We start from the raw sequence: 24555 nt of genomic DNA, 5'->3' as shown, positions 1-24555 counted from the left end.
CAAATTAATAAATTCCATTCCTACCTTCTTTTCTTTCCTTCCAAACTTCTTCTTCCCACGGTCTTCCATATCTCAGTCAATGGCAGCTTCATCCTTCCAGTTGCTCAGGTCAAAACCCTTGAATTCTTCCTTGATTCCTCCCTCCTTTTCACAAACCCCACATCCAATCCATCAGCAAATTCTGTCAGCTCTACTTTGAGAATATATACAGAATCCAACCCTTAATCCAGTCATTTGTTGTCACTTCTACAGCTACCATCCTGGTCCAAGACATCATGTGGATTATCACAGCCTTGCCTTTTCCCTTACCTTTCTTTATAATCAACTCCCCACTCAGCAGACAGAGACAGTCTTTTATTAATAAATGTAAATTAAACCATGTGGCTCCTCTGCTCAAATCCTCCGGTGACTTTCCATTGCACTCAACATAAAATTCAAAGTCCCTGCAAAGGCCAGTCGGAAACGATCTTAAAGTCCCTTCCCAGTGCACTCCAGCCACACTGCCTCTGCTGTCCATCAAACCTCACAGGCCTGCTCCCACCTGCTCAGGGCCTTGGTATTCGCTGTTTCTTCTGCTTGGAAGGCTCCTCTCCATGGATACCTGTGTGGTCCACCTTCCTTTGGGTCTTTTCTCACATATGACCTCTCCTGGTGATGAGCCCTCTGCTGGCCTATCCTCCTTCTCTCTCTCTTTCTCTCTCTCACTCTCTCAGACAGGGTCTTGCTCTGTTGCCTGGGCTGGAGTGAAGCTGTGTCATTATAACTCATTGCACCTCAAACTGTTGGGCTCAAGTGATCCTCCTGCCCCAGTCTCCCAAGTAGCTGGGGCTGCAGGGACACATCACCACACCAGTTTATTTTATTTTATTTTATTTTATTTTATTTTAGACAGGGTCTTGATACATTGCCCAGGCTGGTCTCAACCTCCTGGCCTCAAGTGATTCTCCCACCTTGGTCTCCCAAAATGCTGGGATTATAGGCATGAACCATCATGCCAGCCTAGCTTTTCTCTTTAAAGCTGCAATTCACCTTCCCTGCCCTCATGCTCCCTACCCCAACATTGCTGTTTTATTCTTTCAGTTAAGTACCACAGGGCATTCTATATATTTGAGTTATCTATTTGTTAATTGTCTGCCTCTTTAGAATGTAAATTCATTCTGGAGTGTAAAGGGCAGGGATTTTTATCTGGTTTGTTTACTTGTTATGTCACCAGAATCAAGAAGAATGTCTTGCCGTAACAGGTACTCAATAACTATTTGTTGAATAAGTGGAAATGATGAAAGAATAGTTTTCCTACACCAGGAACAGATGTTAATCAACCTCCTAAATATTATTAAAGCCTAAAGGCTTCTGGCACTTAAGTAGGTCAATTTTAAATTGTAAAATTTTTAAAATGTGCTTACGAAACAAAATCTACTATAAGCACACATAACAATACTCTGCGTGTGTATTCTATATTGACCACCTAACAAATACTCTTCCACCATAAACATTTTCTTTTATTATTTTCTTTGTCTTACCCACATTATGTGAAATATACAAAAATTTTAGACTTTAAATGGCTTTGAGTGAAAAACATTGCTTACCTCTATGGTTTCTAAGGAAAGACATCTTAGAACAAACTAAGTTATTTATTTTTTCTTTTCAAACTGATCTCTTCTTTTGAATTTTTCTCCAGTTCCAAAAACTATGGTATCCACTTTCTCTTTCTTTATAAATAAAACACCTGTTCCTCCAAAAAAGATTTGCCAGAGTCCTGCCACACGTTCTATCTGGGCTATGAGCACAGGCTCTCAGTGTGAAGTTGAAAAGCATTTGGAAATGAAATAAAAAGCATGTTGTCAAAACATTTTGAATTTCATGGAAAAATACAGCCTCTTCTGAAATTTAATATATAGACAAATCAACAGTATAAGCCAACATTAGAAGTCAACACTTAATGTTGTTAATGATTGAATGTCCACAGTGACTTGGCACTGGAGAGCTCACTCAAGAGGTTTTTTGACACTTTGTGGAAAACGTTGATCTTGCTCTTAAAAGACTTCAATTAAGTATTTAAGGAAGTTCAGCTACTTAATTTAGCCACCTATTGCTATGCTGGAGAGGACACACACACTTTCTACAGCACTCAAAGCAGCCTTGAAATTGAGGTGCTAAAACCCTATATGGTCCCCACCCCCATTTATTAATATGATTCATAGATACATTTTCTTTGTCTGCTTGCCACTAGGATAAACCTTCAACCAACAAGTTGCCACAATTATATAGCCTCACAAGAAAAGTAAAAATATATAGAGAGAAATATCTAAAGAAAAAAGGCAAATGAAAAGTAAAACTATAACCTACTAATTGAGAAGGATAATAATTGCATTAGTGTTTGGAATAATTTTCCTTCATCTCTCTATGAATTGCTAAACTTTATTAACTTTATAATAAAGGCTACAGACTCCTGTAGCCTTTTGAACTGCTCCTAATCAATTTCTCGTATGCTACACTCTATAGTATGGCTACTTGTCTAAACTTAGGATCTTCCTTGCCAGATTGAGAGGTTACATAATGTATAAGACAGATTCAAATTTACTACATAATCTTTCAAGTTCTCAGAGGCTCAATTTCCTTATCTGTAAGATGGGGAGAATAAACTCTCATGGAGACACAAAAACTGGTGCTTACGAAGATGTTTAATGAAAAGGGAAAATACTTTTGCCATTAAAAGTAGAAAATTATCCCACATAGGTAAAAATATGTGAACACTAAAAATATTGAAAGGAAATACGAAATAGATTAAATGTTAACAGCAATTATCCTCAAGTTGTGGGACTATAGATGATTTTTATTTTGCTCTATACTTGATTATTTCCTAATGTTTCTACAACTACCTTATATTCCTCTTGTAACTGACTCATCAAACTAACATTTATAGAATACCTTCAGAAACTATATTATGATCTGATATACTAAAAGAATTAAGAAAAAGCCAGTCTATAAAAAGAAATATTTTAAAAATTACTAGGGTAATATATAACTTTCAGTACCACTATAAAAAAGGGGGAAAAATACATTTCTGCCTTCAAAATGCATCAAATTTCAGTTATAATGTGACTGGAAAATGCTTAAGTAGAATAAAGAACTATAGAAATCACCTGCCAAAAAATATATGCCATCACAAGTGGTTAGTATACTGATGGAGTTGTCGAGTTTTGGGTTTTTAGAGCGCTACATGTGGTCTACCTTTGGGAGACAGCAACACGAACACAGACACGATTGCATCAAGTCTGTGCTCAAGAATTTATGTCTGACTCAAATCAAGGAATCTACATCAAAAAAGACTGGAAGCTGCAAAGGTACATGTTATAGTCAGCACCCTTCATCATTTTGGAAACTTTTCTCAACTGCAAACTTGACATGTCCAAAGCTAGATTTATTATTTTCTTTTCAATGCTTGCTCTCCTTCCAGAGCTTAAAAACATGGCTTTGGAGTTAAGCAGACCACAGATTCAACATCAACCATGCCATTTATTGGCAGAGTGACTTTGGAGAGTTATTTAATTTCTCTGAGCCTCGTTTTCCTTATTTGTAAAAAGAGGATAAATGTACTTATCCAACAGAACTGTTGAGAGAACTAAATGGGAAAAAAATCTGTTTAAAGCACTTAACATAGCACCTGGCACAGATAAGGACTCAAAAATAGTAATTATTTTGCAGTAAATAATCACAAACTACCCAATCTCCCAGGCTAGCAGCAATAGAGACATTATAGCTGCTTCTGTGCCCCATAGGTACCACAGGCGCCAAGTCCTGCCAATTCTGCCCCTGAAATATCTCATGAATCTAACATCTACCTCCTCCCATGTCTACTGCTACATACTGATTGTAGCATTTCTCACCTCTTGCTCAAATCAGTGATACCTCCTGACAATTGCTCCTACCACTCGTCTCTGATTTCTCCAACAGTTTCCCCACGGTGACACTAGAGTTCTTTTTTCCCCAGAGATAAATGACTATGCCAATCCCTGCCTAAAGATGCCCTGGCCCCCTACTACACCAAGGACCAAGTCCAAGCTTAATAACATAGCATGCAACACCATTTTTACCATCCATCTGCCTTAGCATATCTTTTCAGCTGCACTTTACACCAGCCTCCAAAACCTCACACGCACATTCACCCTAAGCTAGAGCCATGCTAATCATTGTATAAAAATTACATTTTGTTTCCTTCCAACTCCCGGGAATGTCCTTTCATTCCTCTTCACTTAACAAACTCCCCCTGATCTTTCAGGGACTTGCTCCAAACGTCACTTTCTCTGTGAAGTCTTTCTCTGAGGCAGAGTTAGTTTCTCCTTGTTATACCCTAAGAGCATATGTTTTCATCCCTGTTACTACACTGCATTTTAATGATCTGTTTTCCATGTCTCTTCTCAACTCAACAATGAATTATTTGAAAGCAGGCTCCATATGTATTTATTCCCACATTCCCAGTGCTTGGCATCTATTGGGTGGGCAATAGATGCCTTTGAATAAATATATTTTGGTTTGAACTGGGAATTGAGGCTTTACTATAATAAAACTGTGACCTATTTAATGTAACTCAGTAAGACTGTTTCAGTAGCAAATGTTACCAACAGAGGTGGCTCCAAAATTTAATTGCACACCCTACTTTCATGTGAAACCATGATAAACGTTCAAAGTTCCCACATCATTAGCAAAAACAGAACGAAAAAAAGAAAAAGAGAGAGAGAGAAAAGGAAGGAAGGAAGGAAGGAAGGAAGGAAGGAAGGAAGGAAGGAAGGAAGGAAGGAAGGAAGGAAGAAAGAAAGAAAGAAAGAAAGAAAGAAAGAAAGAAAGAAAGAAAGAAAGAAAGAAAGAAAGAAAGAAAGAAGAAAGAGAGAGTGGGAGGGAGACAGAGGGGCAGGGAAGTAAGGAAAGGGAGAGAGAGAGAAAGAAAGAAAGAAAGAGAGAGAGAAAGAAAGAGAGAGAGAGAGAGAGAGAAAGAAAGAAAGAAAGAAAGAAAGAAAGAAAGAAAGAAAGAAAGAAAGAAAGAAAGAAAGAAAGAAAGAAAGAAAGAAAGAAAGAAAGAAAGAAAAGAAAGAAAGAAAGAAAGAAAGAGAAGGAGAGAGAGGGAGGGAGGGAGAGAGGGGGAGGGAAGGAAGGGGAGAGAGAGAGGAGGGAAGGAAGGAAGGAAGGAAAAGGAAGGAAGGAAAGAAAAGAGAGAGAAAGGAGGGAGGGAGGGAGGAAGAGGATTTATTTGCCTGTTTCCATTTGCCTGTTTCTACAGAGTTGAAATGGCTTTCTTAAGGGGAAAAATCCTTAGTAAAAGAATGAAAAGTCCCATATTGCACCATATATTAAGTGTTATTGCATTCAAAGCCCTGTAACATATTAGCTCTTCTTCTACTAATAGTTCTGCAAACTTGGTACAATTACCCTCATCTTGTAGATGAAGAAACTGGGCCTCAGAGATGAAGTTGCTTCAAGTCCCACAGCCTGTAAATGACTGAGCAGAGATTTGAACTCTAGTTGTAAGAATCCAGGACCTGTGCTGTGCTGTCATGTCATGCTGCCCTTCTAGTAGGTTAGTAGGTGGCTGAGCCAATCACCCTCACCCCATCCCATCCACTCCCAGCAATCCTCAGGGGAAGTTAGGGAGACAATAAAAGTGGGAAAAACAGAAGATAGGAACAAAGGAGAGTGAAGATAAGTCAGAAAATGAAAGGGATCATCTCTTAGAAAATGTATTAAGAATTTTTTTAAGCAGCAATGACATTCATTCAGCAAAGTGCTCATCTAAAATCTATGCAAAAGAATAATCAATGAAACTTAAAATCAAAATGTTATTCCTTGTTAAAGAACAATGAAAATAAGCAGGGTCACTTTATTAATCCACAAACCTAATAACACTCAACAAAACGTTTCTGTACATTTTAATAGCAGTAATCTGGACAATGTTTTACTATGACTCATCGACTTGAACCGCAATGTTTATGCAATATATTTTGCCCTGCTTTATGAGATTGTAATTGCAATGAAATGCTTCTATACATACTCAATTAAAATATACCAGACTTACCAAAATAAAGCATTTTAGGAAAGAGCATTCTCTGTACTTGTTTATTTTGCTTTATAAATCCAGCATGTCCATGGAATAAAATCCATAAATTAGTTCTTCTAGGTGAGCTCTATAATTCCTTCACCTTAAATTTACTATTTCTGCTCAGCACCTCTGGTTTTTTTCGTTTCTGGAATATGCCTACCAATTATTATTTATTCTCTAGTGTCTGAGAGAGTTAACTCTTAACATATAGAATATTTTCTTCTAGCCTTTTCACAAATATTTGTCAAGAGTAAGAATACAAGAAGTTCTGCCCTATACTCTGCAAAGAGGACTGTGCCTCAGGACGGTCACTTATCTCACCTGAGCTAACTACTTCCTTTCTCCTCTCTGCATTTTGCTCCTGATAACACTTTCCACCCTTTCCTCATCCAGTGAGCTCTTTTTTGTGTCTTCTTTTTCTTCTGAAAATTGTTTATGAGATACACATTCTAGGGTTTGCTGCTGTTTACAGGTCCATAATCCCTCAGCCAAAAATGTCAGGGTCACAGATGTTACAGAGTCTAGAATTTTAGAGAACTTTAAAAATATAATATGTTGAGAGTGGTATCCTACATATTATATAAAATTTGGGGAAGCACCCTACAATCAAACACATCTATATTTCTGCAGCAACTTGAGTGAATACTTATATGAAATGAAACAAGGTCTATAAATAGGTTCACATTGGTTCAGTTCAAATTCTGACACCAAATATGTTTCAAAAAAACTTTCCTCTTTCAGAGTGAATCTGTATATCTTCTAGCTACACAACTTGGGGGAAGCAGCTTTGCAAAAGGGAAACTGCTAGCACTTCATCATTTTGGAGCACAGCCCAAGCTTTGTCTGAGCCCTGCCATTTAAGTATGAGCTGGAGGAGACAGTAGATGGTTAAAAATCCTGAAAGTGTAATTCTAACCAGAAAAAAGAAATCCATCACATTGGACACATGGAAGAGTTTGTCTAGATACTAAGGCAGTATTTGGAAGAATTAAATAAAGCATGTGGATAAACAGGAAGATTGTATAATTTCAAATGTTTTGTTATTTTTTCTCATTAATTTTATTCCTAGTCTGAAAAGAAAACCTTACCCCTGTTTTACGTGTGAGTTTGATTGGACACATGTTCTCAGGAAGCAGGCTGCATACCAGTAGGAGCATGTTCATTATCATACATGAAAGTAGACAAGGGGATCAAAATGAGCTAAAGAATTGATAATATCATATACCACTATCCTTTTTTTAGAATATTGTGAACATATGGATATATTTAAAGGTAGCCTTTATGTTGGATAAAATCAAAGACAGATCCAATTGATTTTACATAATAGGCTATTTCAAAGTAATGAATTAGCTGAACTAATGCTTATTTGAAAAATAAATAATTCTGAAAGAAAATAGATCTTTATTCCTAAATCCTCCTCCTCCCTTCTCAATTAATTAGACTTTGTTGGTGAAAGGAAGTGAAGAAATTCAGCATAAGCCTGATTATATCATGAATGTAAAATGAGCAGGGCAAATAATGGGCTCTATACTCTTTCAAACAAGTTAAATAAGTCCATAATAGCCCACCAGTTGTGTAAACACTATTTCCCTATACTTGTAAAAGAAATATTGACTTACCTGTTAACTAAAATTATTCTGGCATGCTTCAACTAAGCTTATTTGTAATTCTTGTGGTACATGTGAGTGTTTTTAGTTGTGGACTTTTATCAAAGATTAAAGAATTAGGAAAACATCTATTCAACAAGCCCAGAAAGTAGACACGTAGCAGACTACACTTTACCACAATCAATTTTAGAAATTTACAATCTAAGAGTCTAAAAAGTAAAGAGTGATTTCCATCCTGGCATGAGATATTCTATTGCACAGCAGTTCATTAATACTGAGATACCTTCAGAAATTATAAATAAGAACACCTCACCCAAACAAAATACTAAATGAATCTAATTTTAGCCAACTAACCTTACTACCTCATGTAAGGGTGGGGATGATTTTCTCTGATGTCTCACCAATATGCATTCCTATGAGTTGCTGCTGAGAGAAACAAGAAAAAAATATAGATAGATATAGATATATTATTTTACTGAGGAAAAAAGGTTTAATATATACTTGTCCCTACTGTTCACATAATAAACCACCATTCTCTGCTTCAACTGGTCCCACCACAGTCCAAAAGAATTGCATCTTTCTTTATAAAAATATGTAAATTTTTTTCTCAATACAATAAAATGACAGCAAATGCAAGGTCCTATCCAGTTTAAGTCTATACGTGACTAGAATTCCCAAGGGATTTGGAAAAGGGTACAGGATTTAAAGTCAAAAGGCTCATGTTAGACTTTTGGCTCCATCATTAACTTGCTGGCCACCATTGGGAAAACCACTTGCATTTCTAATCCTTAAATATGGTTTAAGAATCGAACCTACCTCTTATGAGGACTTAATGAGAACATGAAACCATAGAAAGAGCTGAGTCAATACTGATGGTCATTACTATGCAATTTGAGAATTGCAAAGGAAGAACCTGATCTTATAAATTAACTAGTATTTGTTACAAATACAGAGAGAGAGAGAGATCACTAATCAACAGCCTTATTAAAACTTATTTTTTTTTTTAGTTCGAAAGGAATCTGGTTCCCTGTACTTTTATCTTTATTAGCTAAGATAAAGTGATTAACCTACATCCATTCAGGCCATTAAGTCATCATCAGCTGGACCATTCTGATTTTCAACCCATATGATTTTTTATGTTATAAGGTCTATAAGACCTTGAAGATTCATTACACCATTCTCAAATGATCATGTTTCTTGTGTTTTCAGGTTTTTATAGAGGATGCTTGGTTGCAAGGGATCACAGCTGAATTCTCATTCACCAGCTCAAGCAACAAAACAAAATTAATTGGTTCATGCAGTGGAGAGATGATGGAGCAGAAATGGATTCAGATCCAGTTGTTTAGAACATGACTTTAGGATTCTGCTTCCCTCCTTGCTAGTGCCAATATTCCATTCTCAGTGAGCTTTCTCCACAAGGTAGAACAGAAGCCCCCATGAGCTCCAGGTGTGCCTGTCCTTGGAGTTTATGAAGCCAGAGAAGACCCTCTACTCCCAGGGTCCATGACAATCCTCCAAACAGATTCAGATTGTTCTGCTTCAGTTACATTTCTACCCCAAAGGCAGGGAGGTGGGGCCACATGACTGACAGCCCTAAGGTTTGGGAGGCAATTTCCCAAAGGAAAACTGTGGAGAGCTCTTACCAAAAGGAGAAGGGAGAAATATTGGGCATGAAAAAAAAAAAAAAAAAAGCAACAGATGTTCATTACACCTGGCCTCATCCAGCAAAGCTGTCTTCCCCATTTAATTGAATCAGAAATTGCTCTGCTCTACATAAATTTGTTAACAAGCTTCAATTTCTGAAAAGAAGAGGAAAGACACTAACATAGGTTGAAAATCTACTCTGCTCTAGGCCAATTTGCAGATATTTTAACATTTAGAACAACCCAGGTGAGTAATACCCCCTTTTACAGAGAAAGTAACTGAGACTTAGATAGAGTCATTCCATGCCTGTGATTAAAAAAAAAAAAAAAGCACCTAAAACTGAGAGAACCTAGATCAAATACAGTCCTGCCTAACTCATTCCATAACCAAAGTGCTATGCTCTTTTTAGCAACCTAGAAGTCAAAGAAAGTGTTGCTTAATGTCCTCAAACACATGGTGGGCACAACCATATTTGGATGCCTATGATGATAAATCAATCGGTCAATAAATATTTGTTAAGTACTCACTATTATGAGTCCATGGTATGAGGTAAAGAAGAGACAAGGGACCTAGTCCCTGCCTGCAAAATGGTCACAATAAAGTTGGCAAAACAAAACAAATATGTATTAAAAAAAAAAAACCTTTACGTTTAAACCATGTGATATTTATAATATACCCTTCAGTGAGACTCATCACCCTTGGGATTCCTGTTCAGAGTCTGTCATCTCCTGTAGAGCACAAGCTCCTTGAGGAGAGAGAACTTATTTCTCTAGGACATCCCAGTTGTAATTATTCTCCAAATATCTGTTGATTGGAGATTAATACAGACTGTGGTCATGGAGTTCACAGAAAATATGCTTTGAATTGCATTTATAAAATAATCTGGGGATAAGTAAAAAAAAAAAAGAACTAAGACAGGCATTCTATAAATGTGGAAGGAATGGCTGAGAGAAGCACAAATAATGTGAGAATAAGCAAAGGGTGGGAGTGAATGTGGTGTGCACAAGGGACAAGTGAGGGGACAGGCCAGAACTGGGTGCCACACAGAACACACCAAAATCTGGGTTAACTCACAATTTTCAGCAGTACTGTCAAGTTTTCCAAAATCCTGGCTACAGTCCTTGATTTGCAAAATGAGGAGAATAGAGTCTATAACCCTCTTTCTCACTCTTTTAATGCAGAGAAGCACAAATTTGCTGATGGTTAAATTCACCAAAGAAAAGAGCAGGGTCAGAATACAAATTTATGTCGAGGAAGCTATATATTTTTAGAAGTTCCACCGGTGAATGAACAGCCAGGTTTGGGAATCACTTTATAAATAAAGGATGGTAAATACACCACACACACACACACACACACACACACACACACACCTTCCTTATTGTAAAATTCAGAAGTTTATATGAGAAATTTGGGTGGACAGTCTAAGTGAAAGTCAAATGGGTTTCTTGCCTTCATGAAGCAAGGAGTCATTGTGCCCCCACAGTGAAAATTGTACATTTTTTGTGAGTTCGTGTGACAGGCTTGGGCTGTCACCTCTTTCAGCTGCTCACTCTGGTATGGAGAGGACGACTTGTACCTCACTGAGGTCTTCTCTTTTCTCCAAGAAAGCTCTGAATCTTTTTCTTCCTTTCTCCCGCAGACTCGCTGTAGGACACTTCTTCAGCGAGAACATGCATTCTTCCGCTGGCGCTCCGGCAGCGGTCCTCAGGCTCCAGTGCCACTCACCTCGGAGGACTGCCCTTAGTTCAGAGAACAGGGAATACTTAGGATAAAAAAGCCCCAGCAAAAGCAAACAGCCGTCTGTCTGTCCCACATCGCTTTACTGAAGGTGACTTCCATGGGATTCTAAAACACTTTCAGAAAACAATTAATCACTTGGACTTCCTCGCCCCGCACGGTTAGGAAGGCTGCATTGGAGTGCTCGCTCAGGAGCTGTATTTATTTAAGAGATTAGCCCAGCACTTTGATTTTAGGGCAAAAGCGAGCCAGACAGTGTGGCTGACGTAAGGATCAAAAAGGCCACCTATCGTTCCCCTGCCTCCCTACCCTGATAACGTAAATATTTCTCTGCACTGGATTTTAGTGGCTTTTTTTGTTTTTAACACTCCATGTATCTCAACCATTATTTGAAGAAGGCTCGGAGGAAGCGTGCCTCATCCGTCCGTCCCTGTCCGCCTGCCCATGTCTCTGTGAAGCGGATCCCTCTGGGCTCTCGTGTGGGTCACCAGGACGCAGGAAGGGGCGAGGGAGGGGTCCCCTACACCGAGCGAGGTGCAGGGCGCCGGAATCCGCCCCGCGGAGGCGCAGTCGGAGCACAGAGAACTCCACGGCACCTCGCGCCGCCTGCAGCCTCTCCCGGCCCTGCGCTCGGGAAAGGAGGGAGGGGACGAGTGGAGGGAAAGTGGGGCCGGGCGGGGGGTGCCTGGGAAGCCCGGCTGCGCTGACGTCACTGGGCGCGCAATTCGGGCTGGAGCGCTTTAAAAAACGAGCGTGCGAGCAGAGATGCTGCTCCACACAGCTCAGGCCGCCTGCAGCAGCAACGCGCACCGCCACTGCCGCGGCTGCAGCGAGGGCTGCTCCGGAGGCCGGCGTGTCAGCACCGGGCACCTCTGTCCCCGCGGCGCTTCTCCTCGGCGCCCCCGCTGGGGGGCAGGGACGCGGTGCCCCGTGCTGCAGGCGCCCGCTGAGGCGCAGAAGCCCCCTGAGCGGCGCCCGGCGCGCCACGGCCCGCAGCAGCCCGGGCGCTGCCCTCCGCCGGCGTCCGCCTCGCCGCCCCCTACTTCGGGCACCATGGACACCTCCCGGCTCCGCGTGCTCCTGTCCTTGCCTGTCCTGCTGCAGCTGGCGGCCGGGGGCGGCTCGCCGCGGTCGGGCGCGCCGCCGCGGGGCTGCCCCGCGCACTGTCAGTGCGAGCCCGACGGCAGGATGCTGCTCAGGGTGGACTGCTCCGACCTGGGGCTCTCGGAGCTGCCCTCCAACCTCAGCGTCTTCACCTCCTACCTGTAAGTGCTCCCCCACCCGACTCGGGAGGGAGGCTAAGAGGGGAAGGCGGGCTAGTCCGAGTCAAGACTGGGGGCTGCTCGGTGCCCGCCTGCTCTGTAGGGGCGAGCGGCTTTGCCGAGGGCATCCTGGCCGGACCTGCCCGCGCCCCGAGGCGCGCACGTGTCTCCGGGGAGCGCGTGCCCGCACTCCTGCGCCTGCAGAGAAATGGCTTCAAGCGCAGCCCGGGAAAGCGCTGGCGCGCCGCGGCTTCCCGGTCCAACCTACGTACGTCCCGGGGCGAATTCCCCCGAGTGTGGGGTTTTGCGTCCGGAGTGGGCATTTGTGCCCGGCCCCCCGAGCCCCAGGGCAGGCTGCCCGGCTGGTGCCCGCCCCAACCTCCTCTCTCTGCGTCTAGTTGCGTTCCGCGAAGAGGTGGGTCGTGAAAAGTTTCCCCAAAGGAGAAAGCCAACTTGCGCAGCTCTAAAGGGATTTATTCTGCATCCCTTGCACTGGGGCGTGATGTAATCTTTTTCCTTTTTTCCTTCCTTTCTTCCCTTCTTCCTTCCTCCCGGCTTCCGTCCTTCCTTCCTTCCTTCCTTTCTTTCCTTTTTTTTTTAAGGACGTGATTAAAATGTGGCAACCACAAACCCTGATTAGAGCTGCCAGAACGTTATCTTTACCTTTGGCTGCCCGAGCCGCCCTTTGAAGTGCCCGCGGCCGCGGTGTAATCTTTAACCATCTCCTCCCCCGGGGAGGAAAAGGGAAGTGGGCTGAAGGCTGCCGGGCGGGGCGGGTAAACAGCAGCGCGGACTGCCAAAGGGAGACCTGAAGCTCTCTATCATCCCTTGGGGATCTTCCCACCGCTTCTTCCCACACCACAACCTACAAAGCTCCGACCACCGAGACCAGCGGCGGCTCATTTCATAATGAAATGAGCCCAGGCCACAAGGTAGCAGGTGGTTGGGTGGATGAGGTGACCCAGGAGGAACCCTATTCTCAGAGATCAAGGTGACCACTGTCCCCACCCCCGTGTCAAGAATCTGGGGCTCCGTTCCTTGGAGCAGAGAGTCCAGGGTCTAAGCCACCCTGGGAAATGGGCGCGTGACCACAAGGTGGAACATTTAGGTTTTAATTCAAGAGGTTTCAGTGAGCCCACCCAAAACCCATGCAATCCCAGTTTTCGGCTTCTCTGATGTACCTTGGCAGGAACGAGTTGGGATGTTTGTCAACTCGTTCTTTTCTCTGTTTAGTTGGTTTCCAGAGGGAAGAAATATGAAGAGGCTTGCACAACGTTTTCCACTAGCTAGTGATTCTTTTTCTGGAGACAGAGAGGAAGAAACTTGTTAAAAACTTGCTTTCATATTGCATTTAAAGAAAGGGACCATCCTGCTAGATTTTAGTATTGGTAGATGGCAGTCACCTCATCTACCATAAAACTGTTTGGGCCACTTTTTCCTTTACCTGAAAGATTTATAAAATTATTTTCCCCAACAGGTTTCCGTTTAAGTGCACTCATTCCCTATGGTAATGATGTTTTTCCAGTGCTGAGAATCTGCCGTCCTTTAGGAGATCATTCTCTCAGAATTCACATGTCCTCCTCCTGAACAGCTGTCTCTACTACAAAGCAGAATACTCCTCCCCAATCTCTCTGGTTTAAGTGTTAAAGTCAGCGTTTCAAAGATCGTGTGTTCTCCAGTATAGTGAATCTTTGAGACTAGTTTGGCAGTTTCACTTGAGAGCCTGTAACTATTCTTCCTCACCACCCTTGTCTAAAGTAGAAGAAAAGTGTGCCATCTCCTCAGACACTTAACCTATTTAAATCATAGATTTATTATAAAACGTGTTTAAGAATATAGAAAGTAAGTTTAATAGTGCCGGGGCACTTTTTTTCTCCCACTTGAAAGAACAAACATTTGTTAGGCTTCTGTTACTAAAAGTTGGCATAAAATTCTGCTTTTAAACCGTTTCCCACATACCTCAAATGCATTTAACTGCGTTCTCCATGTGCTCAGTAGAACTTACTGCCACCTACTGCCAATGTTTCTGATCTATAGATAGGGAACATTATCTATCTATATTATAGATAGATAACCTCTTGAAGTTGAGATACCACTAGGAAGTTAATTGTATTCTCATGTTATTTGATGACAGCCTATACCCTGGCCTATGGGAAAATTTTCTCAGTGCTCTATAAAATATTAAACCCAGAGTGCCTGTGAAAAGTGACACAGTAAATGTTAAATACTTACTTTGAATGTAACCATTAGGACATTAACACGTTTCAGGAAATATGAATGTTGAATGCAGTTCTGATTACCACTTGATGCCCTTCCTAATGAATGAGTCCATGATTTGGTTTCCTTATAGCATATAAAATACCTGGAGCCATGGGGATACTCTTCCATCACAGGTTGAGAGTTTTGGGGGTGTTTTGTTTTTACATCCACAAGAATTCTGTGCAGACATTAAGGGTAGATGATGCCCTCTTTTGGTGACACCCAGTATTATCTGACCATTTCTGTCTTCACTTGTGTAGTCATAACCTAAAAGAGGAATTTCGATTTACTCATATGCAAGTAAATAAGTATGTGTTTTACTGATTTTCTTGTTTTAAGGAATGATGTCCCTTTGCCCTTGAAAGAGAACATTAAGTTATGACCCCACTCCACTGGGGCCCAATGGTAATTAGGCTTTCATGAGAAAGTTGCAGTGTGCAAAGACTGATGTGGGTGAAAGGCTAAACTAGTATCTTTTATTATTTGTAAGAGGTTATCACCATTTATTTAGCCAAAATGTTATCTCCTAATCCCCTTCAAAAGAAAAAAAAGAACAAGCACTTCATTTTCTTCAGATTGACAATGGCAAGTTCCAGCTGTTCACATTTGCCACAATCTGATAGCTGGCTAGCTAGACTTGTAGGTAAAGAAAGTTTCCTACATCTCTTCGTAGACGGCAAGATCCATTTATGTGTTGTTTTATAATCTTTCTTCCCAGAAAAGTGAAATCTTAAGCCAGTGCAAACATTAATATTAACTCTCTTTTCTTACTGAACTGCATTCCCCAGTAGATCTGTAATTGGACCATTGAACATAGTGGCAACACTGGAAAAATCTCAATCTCAATCTCCTCTCTCTCTCCCCCTCCTCTTACCCACCCCTCACCCCTAATGGTTATTAGGCTCTGATTTTTCTAACAGAGGCTAATAAAGTTCACTCAGCAGAAAATAAGAAACATACCAAGGTTGAGATATAAAAGCAGACAATAATTGTTTACAACGTTGAAAATACATCTCAATCTACCAATTGTGGTCTGTCAGAAATAAAGTAGTTCTAGCATCTAATCTTAGTGTAGATAAATTATTTTAATGCATCAGCTATGGACATTTTTGCTAATAATATCTTAAAAGTAAATTCCCCTATGCTACTTTGATGTGCCTTTCATCTAGTTAATGTGGCATCCAGGTAGAAAACTAAATCCTATGAACATCATAATACAGTAAATATACTTTTTTCTATTGGTCTAGAACAGCCGTTTTGATTTTTAAAAGAAAACTAAGTTTTTCTTTGCTCTTGCTTAACGGATGAACTTTTCATCTACAAGCAAATTTATGTCGTATAAATCAAAGGAACTGAGAGAAAGAATTTTTTTTCATTTTATGTAGTTTGGTTACTTTTCCATATGTAACTTTGAAATAAAATTTGACTTATACATAATTAGTAAAACTGATGTTAATAAGAATTGAACAAAAGCCTCAGTTAGTTAAATTAGGTATGGTCCTGGTATCATATGTGCATTTTAAGTAGCTTAATGCAGTTTCAAAATTAAAGATCATATTAAGAATCTTCTTTGAAAATGGTTTAATATAATGATGTCAATAACTTGTTTTCATTTTAATTAAGTTCTTTCTTTTTCTCCAGGATTTCTGGGATTTTTTTCAGTAGTGTTTTTGTGATGGGGGCAATTATTGAAACTAATTGACTAAATTAGTATAATTTTTTTAAGTAATGAGTTTTGATTCAAACAATTTTGTGGCATAAATTCAGAACAAATATTGTATTTAATATATTTAACATATATATGGCAGAGTTTGTATGACAAGAATGAATTTTTACATATAATAAGCAAGATCTTCAGTTTTTTCTTTTCTTGTTATGTATTTTCTTCAAAGTAAAGGAGTTCTGATGAAGCAACAAAAAGTAGCAATTACAAATGAGTTAGAAGATTGGAATAAAAAGTACGTAGTTAAATAACATCATGTTTTGATAATAGACCATCCAGTCACACTTGGATGTTTTTAAAGAAGTTCAGAAACACAAAACCAGTCTATGATTTTTCATAGTTTAAAAGTTTTTTATCGGAACTATTTGATTCTTTTTAATTTCTAAAATATATAGCTGTCAAAGGCACAGAAGTGTCAGACTAAACAACTCAATCAAGCTATCATAAAATTAAAGACATCATAGAATATTTATAATTTTATAACTGATACCTAATTTTGACTTAGTAAAGCATGTTTTTATATTTCTTCTATCAAATTCATGCATTTAACTTATTTTATCTATATATTTAAGTATTTCCAAATAATCTAAATCATATGCCACAAGATAGTAATGAAAGATAGTAGTGAGTTCTGCAGTGAAAATTGTGTGAAGTGATTTTTTTTGGTTTGGTTCAGTTATTTATGTAAATTTAGAATAAAACTAAATGGTGCACTTCCTTGTAAACATCCCCCAAGTCAATAAATTGAAGTCTTCGTGAGAAGACAAATTTGTTCCTTTAAGATTCAAGTTCCTCACTCCTGCTGCAATGTTTTCCTTTATAGAGTCTCATTTTAGAGCAGAAGGATTATCAGACTAGCATTAAAACCACTGACATATTACATACCAAACAAAACAAGCTGATTCTCTAGTACTGTTGCTATTTTTGATGTACCTTAGTAGAATTTAATTTGTTAAATCTGCCCATGAGTTAAACTTGTTAAATCTGCCAACTGCAACTATGTTATTCCCAAATCTTTCAGCTTCAATCCGTATGTTTATTTAGCCATTATAGACCCTATGAGCCCAGTTTCACCTATGGAGCTCATTACCTATGGGAAAAGGAGACATTTCACAGGCTTTAATGTGGACTTTTTCATTAAAATTCTCATAATTCAAAATTAATTTTGTTCTCTATAGGTTACATGGTGGGAAGCAGATCTATTCTTAAAATCTGTGGCAATTTCTCTCACTTCTTCGAGTTAATTTTTTCTGTTACGTTGATTAAGGCCAATGGGAATGTTTTACTTGACACTGGAAGGTAGAAAAACAGTACTCATTTGATTTCAAGAAATGGAATAATATTATCTAGTGATGATTCTAAAAGGGCTCTTAACAGGGTGTAGCATCAGTGGGGGAACTGTTTAAAAGATGCTTCATGAGCAGAAGTGCTTCCTCAGAGCCTCATATATTACCTGTCTTCTCAATGTTTAAGTCTAGAATTGGAAAAGCTGAGATTTACTTTAAGAGTATACAAGCAGCCAACCCATAACTGTAGAAACAACTTCCTTAAAAGTCAGATGGAATAATACTCCAGGATGTCATGATGGGCTCTTCTCTCCAGGGTTTGTTCTCCTCGCTTGGCTGTGAGCTACTCTAGGGCAGGAAATTTTCCACTTCAGATCCCAAGTGCCCACACCAGTGCCTGACTCTTAGAAGATGTACAGTAAATATTTGTAATGTTAAATTGAAAAGAATTGGCTGAACCCGCTGCTGAAATCCCAGTGGCTAAAAAGTCAGAGAAAAATAGATGAAAACTGCCAGTCTACAAGTAACAAACCCCACAAGGCTGCCGGTGCCAACAATTATGGCACCGGCCCCATTTGAAATACAGCTGCATTGTGTTCAGCTTAAATGATGCAATGAGTTGCTTTTATTAACACACACCGGAATTTACATATCCAAATTATTTTATTATTTTAATAACAACAATCATAACAACAACTCATACTGATATTGTGCTTCCAGAGCGGCAGGCACCATGCTGCATACTTTACTCAGTCATATGCCTCCAACAACTTTATGATGTAGGTTTACTATTATCATTCCTAACTTGGGGGCCTGGAACCTCATCCCAAGGATATTATCATTGCTCAAAATATTTTTGGACCTCTCTGAAGTTATCTTCAGGACCAGCCTACCAGCAACACAAGAAAACCAGCTTTCTAATTTATACTCGAGTCTCCTAATTGTAATTGGTGCTGCAGTATTTCAGCCCACTTTTCTTTTCAAGGAACACAATTTATGAAGCTCTAATATCAGAGATATTTTTTCAGAGAATTCCAGAGTAAAATGCAGCTTTTACTTTTTAATACAATAAGCATGATTTTGTATAGTTTCTGGCCAATATTTTAAGTTTAGTAGGTATCTTTTTATATATTCATTTTCTTACTATTGCAGGAACAATTTTTCTTGTCTCCAAGTCAGAGATAGATTAAATTAGCTGCCAGGGTATTGTAAAGAGTGATCAATAGATTAGTAATCTCGTAGGCAAGAATAAAACTTTTTTGCTATGACCAGATGTATGTGTCAAATAAAGTAGCTGCATTCTTTGGAACTATTTCTCAGGTCAGAGAGACATGAACTTTCTCAACAGGCTAATTTTACTTGAGTTTGTATTCACCTATGAAAAAGATGAGATTAATTGAAATGGCATCACAAAGGTGTCACATTGTCATTCATTTGATTCAGAATAGAGAATTATTTCAAAGTTTTATCAAATTCCCCAACCAATATTTTAAAACTATGCATGGTTTAACAATTGGACAGTTAGTGATACAGAGACTTCTGTGCCAGCTAGAAATCTGGATAAGTCAGAAAAAAGTCCTCTCCTTCAAACAAAGAACCTTTGCTGAATTACTTTAATTTCTTCAGTCCTTCAATTCATTTGCTGCTATTAACCTGATATGCATTAATCATGTATTGTATTACAAAGTCAACATGAAAAACTATTAGGTGACCAATTAATTACAAATTCTATTCAGTGTCAAGAGCCCTTCACCAAGTAAGTACTGATGTTTAGAAAATTTAGGATACATGGAGGTACAATCTATAATATCTCTTAAAATGGTACTGTCATACTGTAGTTTTTTATTAACTTAACATTAATAATTTAAAATTATTCAGCAATCCCTAATTTTCAAGTTGTCCCCTTTATATACGTACATTTTCCCCATATTCACTTTATCCTTCTTGCCTTTAGAATGAGTTTTACTTCATCTTCAGACAAGGATTGCAATGGTCAATGGGGAAGGAAGCTATTTCAAGTTCACGTTAACACACACACACCAACAAACCAGTAAGAAACAATTCTCTGTGTGCCACTTGCTCGGCAGAAATGATACCCACGTTGACAGGGCATGGCAGTGGTTGACAAGCCAACCCTTTCACGGGGAGAGACTCAGGAGCTGGCTGTGTGAAGGCACCTTCATTTCGGTTCAGAAGCTGAAATGCAGAAGACATTCATGAGGGCAAAGGAAGCCCAGCTCCAGCTGAGAACGCGTGCACGGAGCTGACCTTCCTCCTCAGCCTGCCAGGCGAGATTAAGCTTTCCTCAAGTGGTCCCTTGTCAGGCCAGCCTTTTCCCCAGTGTTGCTCATCTTTCACGACTAGAAGCCAAGTGTTTCAAACTGTTCCTCAATTTTGCAGCCAAATTCCTTTATTTCCTCCTTCCTCCTCGTCTCTCCCTCCCTCCCTCTCTCTCTCTCTCTCTCTTTCTCTCTCTCTCTCTCTCTCTCTCTCTCTCTCTCTCTCTCTCTCTCTCTCTCTCACACACACACACACACACACAACTGTTGTGGCTACCCTTATATGCGTGCCTTCTTTCTAAGTCTACACTAAAAAGAGAACATAAGAATTTTTATGGTTCACTAAAAAGTGGACAATACTTTTGTCCTTTTTCCTTGAAACCTTGATTTAGAAGAGTAGCGACCTCTACAAAAGATGCCTATTTGTAAAAGTAACCTTTCTTTGATCAAAAAAAAGCCACAAAAGTGTACTTCTCAGGAAAGTAGAAAACCACACATGATCTCAAGTGGAAAAAATATAAAGAATTTGCTGAATTTTTAACCTTAGTACATAACAAAGATATTATTTTAAAGTTGGTTGGTTAATGTGGGCTATGTTAGAACTTTCATTGTGTTGTGTTTGGGTTTATGCAATGTTATTTTAATGAGTTTATTGGTTTGACACACAAAACACCACATGGTGCTTGAAGCTTTTAGGTTATAAATTTTCTTGTGAGGCACTTTGTTACATAATCAATTGGTCTTTAAGTCTATCAGCACAAAATGCAACCTTACAGCTTTTATATGCATATGCAGTGAAGATTATTTGGTTATGAAAACCAAATAAAAATTTCCATGGAAGTAGTTATATTCCATAAGCATCTATTGTGTATTTATGAAGAGACTTTCAGAATAAAATTTTTTTCACATTTGTTAAGTGAATGTACAGAATGAGTTTGGAATCTTCTAGTAAAGACCGAGATAGGAAATCTGCTTTATTTTGTCTTCATACTTCCTGTCCTGAAGGGACCCTTGCAGACATGCTTGCATTTGGCAATAAGCCTACTCTATAATTGTTACAGTGTTAACTGTACAATAGAGCAAAGCCTGGAAAAAGAATGGCAAGAGGTGGAAAGGCTAACAGGAAATCTGCTACCCGAGGGACAATGCAGGCAGGACTGAGAGTCTGTGAGTTGCCAGTTCACTAGACATCTGTTCCCAGGTGATATACTTCTGTGTCTCTCTTTATCCTTCTGCATCCTCATGTCTAGATAGTATCAGAGGAGAATAGAAGGATGCATTTTCCTTACCTCAGACACTCTCCCCCGCCCCGCAGGGCTTCAAACCACAAGATGAAGGGAAGTTTAGAAAGAAGAGTCTTTAGGATTAAAGTGTCAACTCTAAATGCATCAAAATTGAGGTCTTTGATTTTAACCTAGAGAAGCTACATCACTATCCCTGTAGGGCAAGATCTTAACTCATCCGTAGCCCCGTTCTCCAGCAGCTGTTGTTCTCTGGGACTCAGCGCAACAGAATACAGGAGGAAGTTCAAGATCTTCTTTCATTCAGTCTTCAAGCTTGGGTAGCAAAAGGAAATCCTAATTAAACCAGATGCTCCCTGGGCACGACTGCATCTCATTCGAAGATCTCAAAAGTTTTAGCGACATGATTAACTGACAGCAAGTCTCTACCTTCCACCTAATAGCTGCTGGCATTCCAGAAAAACATTTACTCCTCCAGGGTCTCACAGTCAGGAGTCGTGTTAGGTGGATGTGGTCTGGTCCTGAATGACTCCTACATAGTAATGTGAAGCGCCCCTTTGCTGTGGCTGTAGGAACTTCTCAGAACATAATTAATTGTATATTGGAGAGGAGAGGCTAATTGGCATATATTTATGTTAATTGTAATAAAAAAACTAATTCAAAGCTTAAGCTAATAGCTAACTATATTTAGAGTTAAGTTCTACTGTAAAGAACTAAAAGGATAATCTTTTATCCACAAATTACCAGAATGATGAAGCTGTATACCGAAGGTCACATTACACAGAGCAAGACTGAAATTTAATCGTGATTGCTAGAGCATTACCCTAATTGCCGAAATAAACGGAATTAAAATCATTTAGATGAGTTACAGAGGAATTCAATGAGTCAAAAGCTATGGCTACCCACGGACTGTAGAGTGGAAAGAACTTTGGAGGTCACCTAATCCAATGCCTTCATTTCACAGGTAATGAAACTCATGTTTTTAAGAGGTAAATGGCATTCTTAAAATCATGTAGTTGGCAAAGATGGAATTGGACCCCAAGTCTCCTGGAAACCCCAGTCCATGCTCCTCCATGGCACATTTTTGCTCCAGTGCCAGATTCTTGAATGAATTCTAAAACTCCCAGTTATTTTTCTAGATGTTGCCAAATACCCCTTTGCTTATTTGTGTTATATACGTTTATATCTAGGTACGTGGCTGAATATTTTGATTTTATTATCTTATTTTGGCCATTGTAGATACAGATAGAGTGCCTCTGTATCACCTAAAAATCTGCAGAGCAAAAAGGAGCAATCAGATTTAGTTTGAGGAACACATGATTAATTTCCCAAATTTCTGTTCGTAGTAGTTCAGTGTATTTATTACAATTTAAATTTTATTTGTGACCTTAATTGGATCAAGTGTAGGTTGCCTTAATGTCTCTTGTATCAGTTCCCTTTCCCTTCTAGCACCAAAAATCCATTAGTTCAGGGTCTCCTCATGTGTGTGCCTGGATAACTGTGGCAGTCATCTGTGGTGGTCTGCATAGACCCGTAATACACACATACACACACTCACACACACACACACACACCCTACCTCCCCACTAGTTTCTCCAAGATGCAGCTCTGGTCATCTCTCTCCTATAGTCAGTCCTTCAGTGACTTTCTGTGGCTTTCATAATAAAGTTTAACACCTCGGTTTAGCCCTCAAAGCTGACTTCCTTTGCCTCATCCCCCACCTACAACCCTGCAGCCAATTCCCCCTCCCTAGGCCCCAGGCTCTCTTCTCTACAGCCTTATCAAACTGCATCCAACAATTTCCCTATGTCATGCCTTCAGGGGTTCACATGTGCTGGTCTCTGTTGGGATTGCCTTTCTTCTTCTGCTAACTTCTATGAGCCTTTCTATACTCAGTTCAAACATCACCTCCTCTGGCCAGCCTTCTGTGTCCCTGCCTTTGGTGCTCCTGCATCCTGCTGAGCCCACCTCTGTCACAGCACGCCTCGCATTTGATCCCCATACTTGATCCACTTGTCTGTGCCTGCTACTGGAATATCTGCCCCTTGAATTGTAGATTTTCTTGGACCAAAGAAGAAAGAGATCTCCCTGAGAACTTGACCAGAACACAGAATTCCTGTGTATTAATCATGTTTTTTATTTTCTCTGTTTTATGTTCCTTTGATATCTAGGAGCCTTGCTGATTCTAAAGAGACCACACATTGTAGGGCTAGGAAATTCCTAGGGATAGCAAATGACTCTCCTGTGAGTGTACCTTTCATACGCAAACCAACCAATCCAAAGCCCTCACCTCCCAGCCACCTCCTTTCCCAGGCTCTTGCGAGGCTCCTACGTTCTAGGTCTATATTCTTCTGTCCAACTCACCCAAAGGTCAGATACCAGACAAGTTGGACTAGCCCCTACACCCCAGAGCCTGCTGAAATTACTCAAACTAGCCAATCCTAAGCCTGCTTACCCTGCCTTGTCCATTCCTTCCCACAGAAACCATAATAAAGTCTCTTGCCCGTGCTTTTCTCCCACTCTCTCTGCCTCCTGCTTCCCTGTGTGGCCCTGCATGGCACAGCAGGCCCCTCCTCTTGGGAACTGTTAGCAACAAACTACCTTTGCAATGGCCGTCATCTCCTGATCTGTTGGCCTCACCACACCTGAATAATATTAGCACCTACATTTTAAAAAGCCCTGTGATGCCTGTCGGCATCTGGACAACTTGAAAAGGGAATATGTCCAGGGCACACTCGAAAATCAGTCAACACTGTTTTCTCTCCCTGGAGGACACTCTCCCATTCCTCTAAACTCTATATAAAACTCAAACTTTTTCCACACCTAAGATATAAGTTGCCACTTTTCTGGGCACCAAATGTGCAGCAGAGTGAGACTAGCTGATATAATCTCTGACATAATCTTATAATGTGATGACAGAGAGGTTCTTTCCTCTAAACTTGGCAGACTGCATTGTTTGTTAAACTCCCAAGACATAGGAAAAAAAAATTCAAAAAATGCTAAGAACACTTCTACCCCTGGTTTCTCATTTGACCGTCATAACAAACAGTAAAATAGTTATTACCATCCCCACCTTAGAGGTGAGAACATCTGTTGATGAGTATCACAGCTTATCTTGAGTGAACTTGGCAGGTCACTCTGTGCTTCAGTTTTCTTATCTATAAAAAACGGCAACAATAATGGGATTGGCCTGACTGGTAAGATCATGGGGGCAAAGCACTTTGCATAGCTCCTCCTGTGTGGAGCTTGCACCAAATGTTAGGTGCTATTGTTGTTTTTATTTTATATTTGCAATAAGTGTTTTTATTGTTATGAAAAATATTTTGCACCAAAGTAAAACTTTATTTGTTCTTTTCTTTTGAGGGAAGGGTATACCTCTAACCCTAGCTAGGGAGAGACAAAGATATAAAAAGACGCTATTGT

General features: G+C 39.9%; 1 protein-coding gene and 1 long non-coding RNA gene across 2 annotated transcripts in view; one reads left to right on the top strand and one right to left on the bottom strand.

Annotated features, from left to right (window-relative positions):
• Nucleotides 1–10497: 10497 nt before the first annotated feature.
• Nucleotides 10498–12560, bottom strand: LOC142873357 (uncharacterized). The gene is made up of 2 exons (XR_012921427.1): nt 12346–12560; nt 10498–11084 (listed from the first exon to the last, which is right to left on the bottom strand). It is a non-coding gene; the product is annotated as an uncharacterized LOC142873357 (long non-coding RNA).
• LGR5 (leucine rich repeat containing G protein-coupled receptor 5) overlaps nt 11832–24555 on the top strand; it is a 128944-nt gene continuing 116220 nt past the window's right edge. Inside the window, exon 1 of the mRNA XM_012738854.2 lies at nt 11832–12347. Coding sequence (XP_012594308.2) covers nt 11848–12347 — 500 coding nt within the window. The 5' untranslated portion in view covers nt 11832–11847. The remainder of the gene's footprint in view (nt 12348–24555) is intronic.

The sequence above is a fragment of the Microcebus murinus genome, chromosome 10 (genome assembly GCF_040939455.1).
Source record: "Microcebus murinus isolate Inina chromosome 10, M.murinus_Inina_mat1.0, whole genome shotgun sequence".
Taxonomy (NCBI): domain Eukaryota; kingdom Metazoa; phylum Chordata; class Mammalia; order Primates; family Cheirogaleidae; genus Microcebus; species Microcebus murinus.
This window is presented reverse-complemented; position numbering and strand designations above follow the sequence as displayed.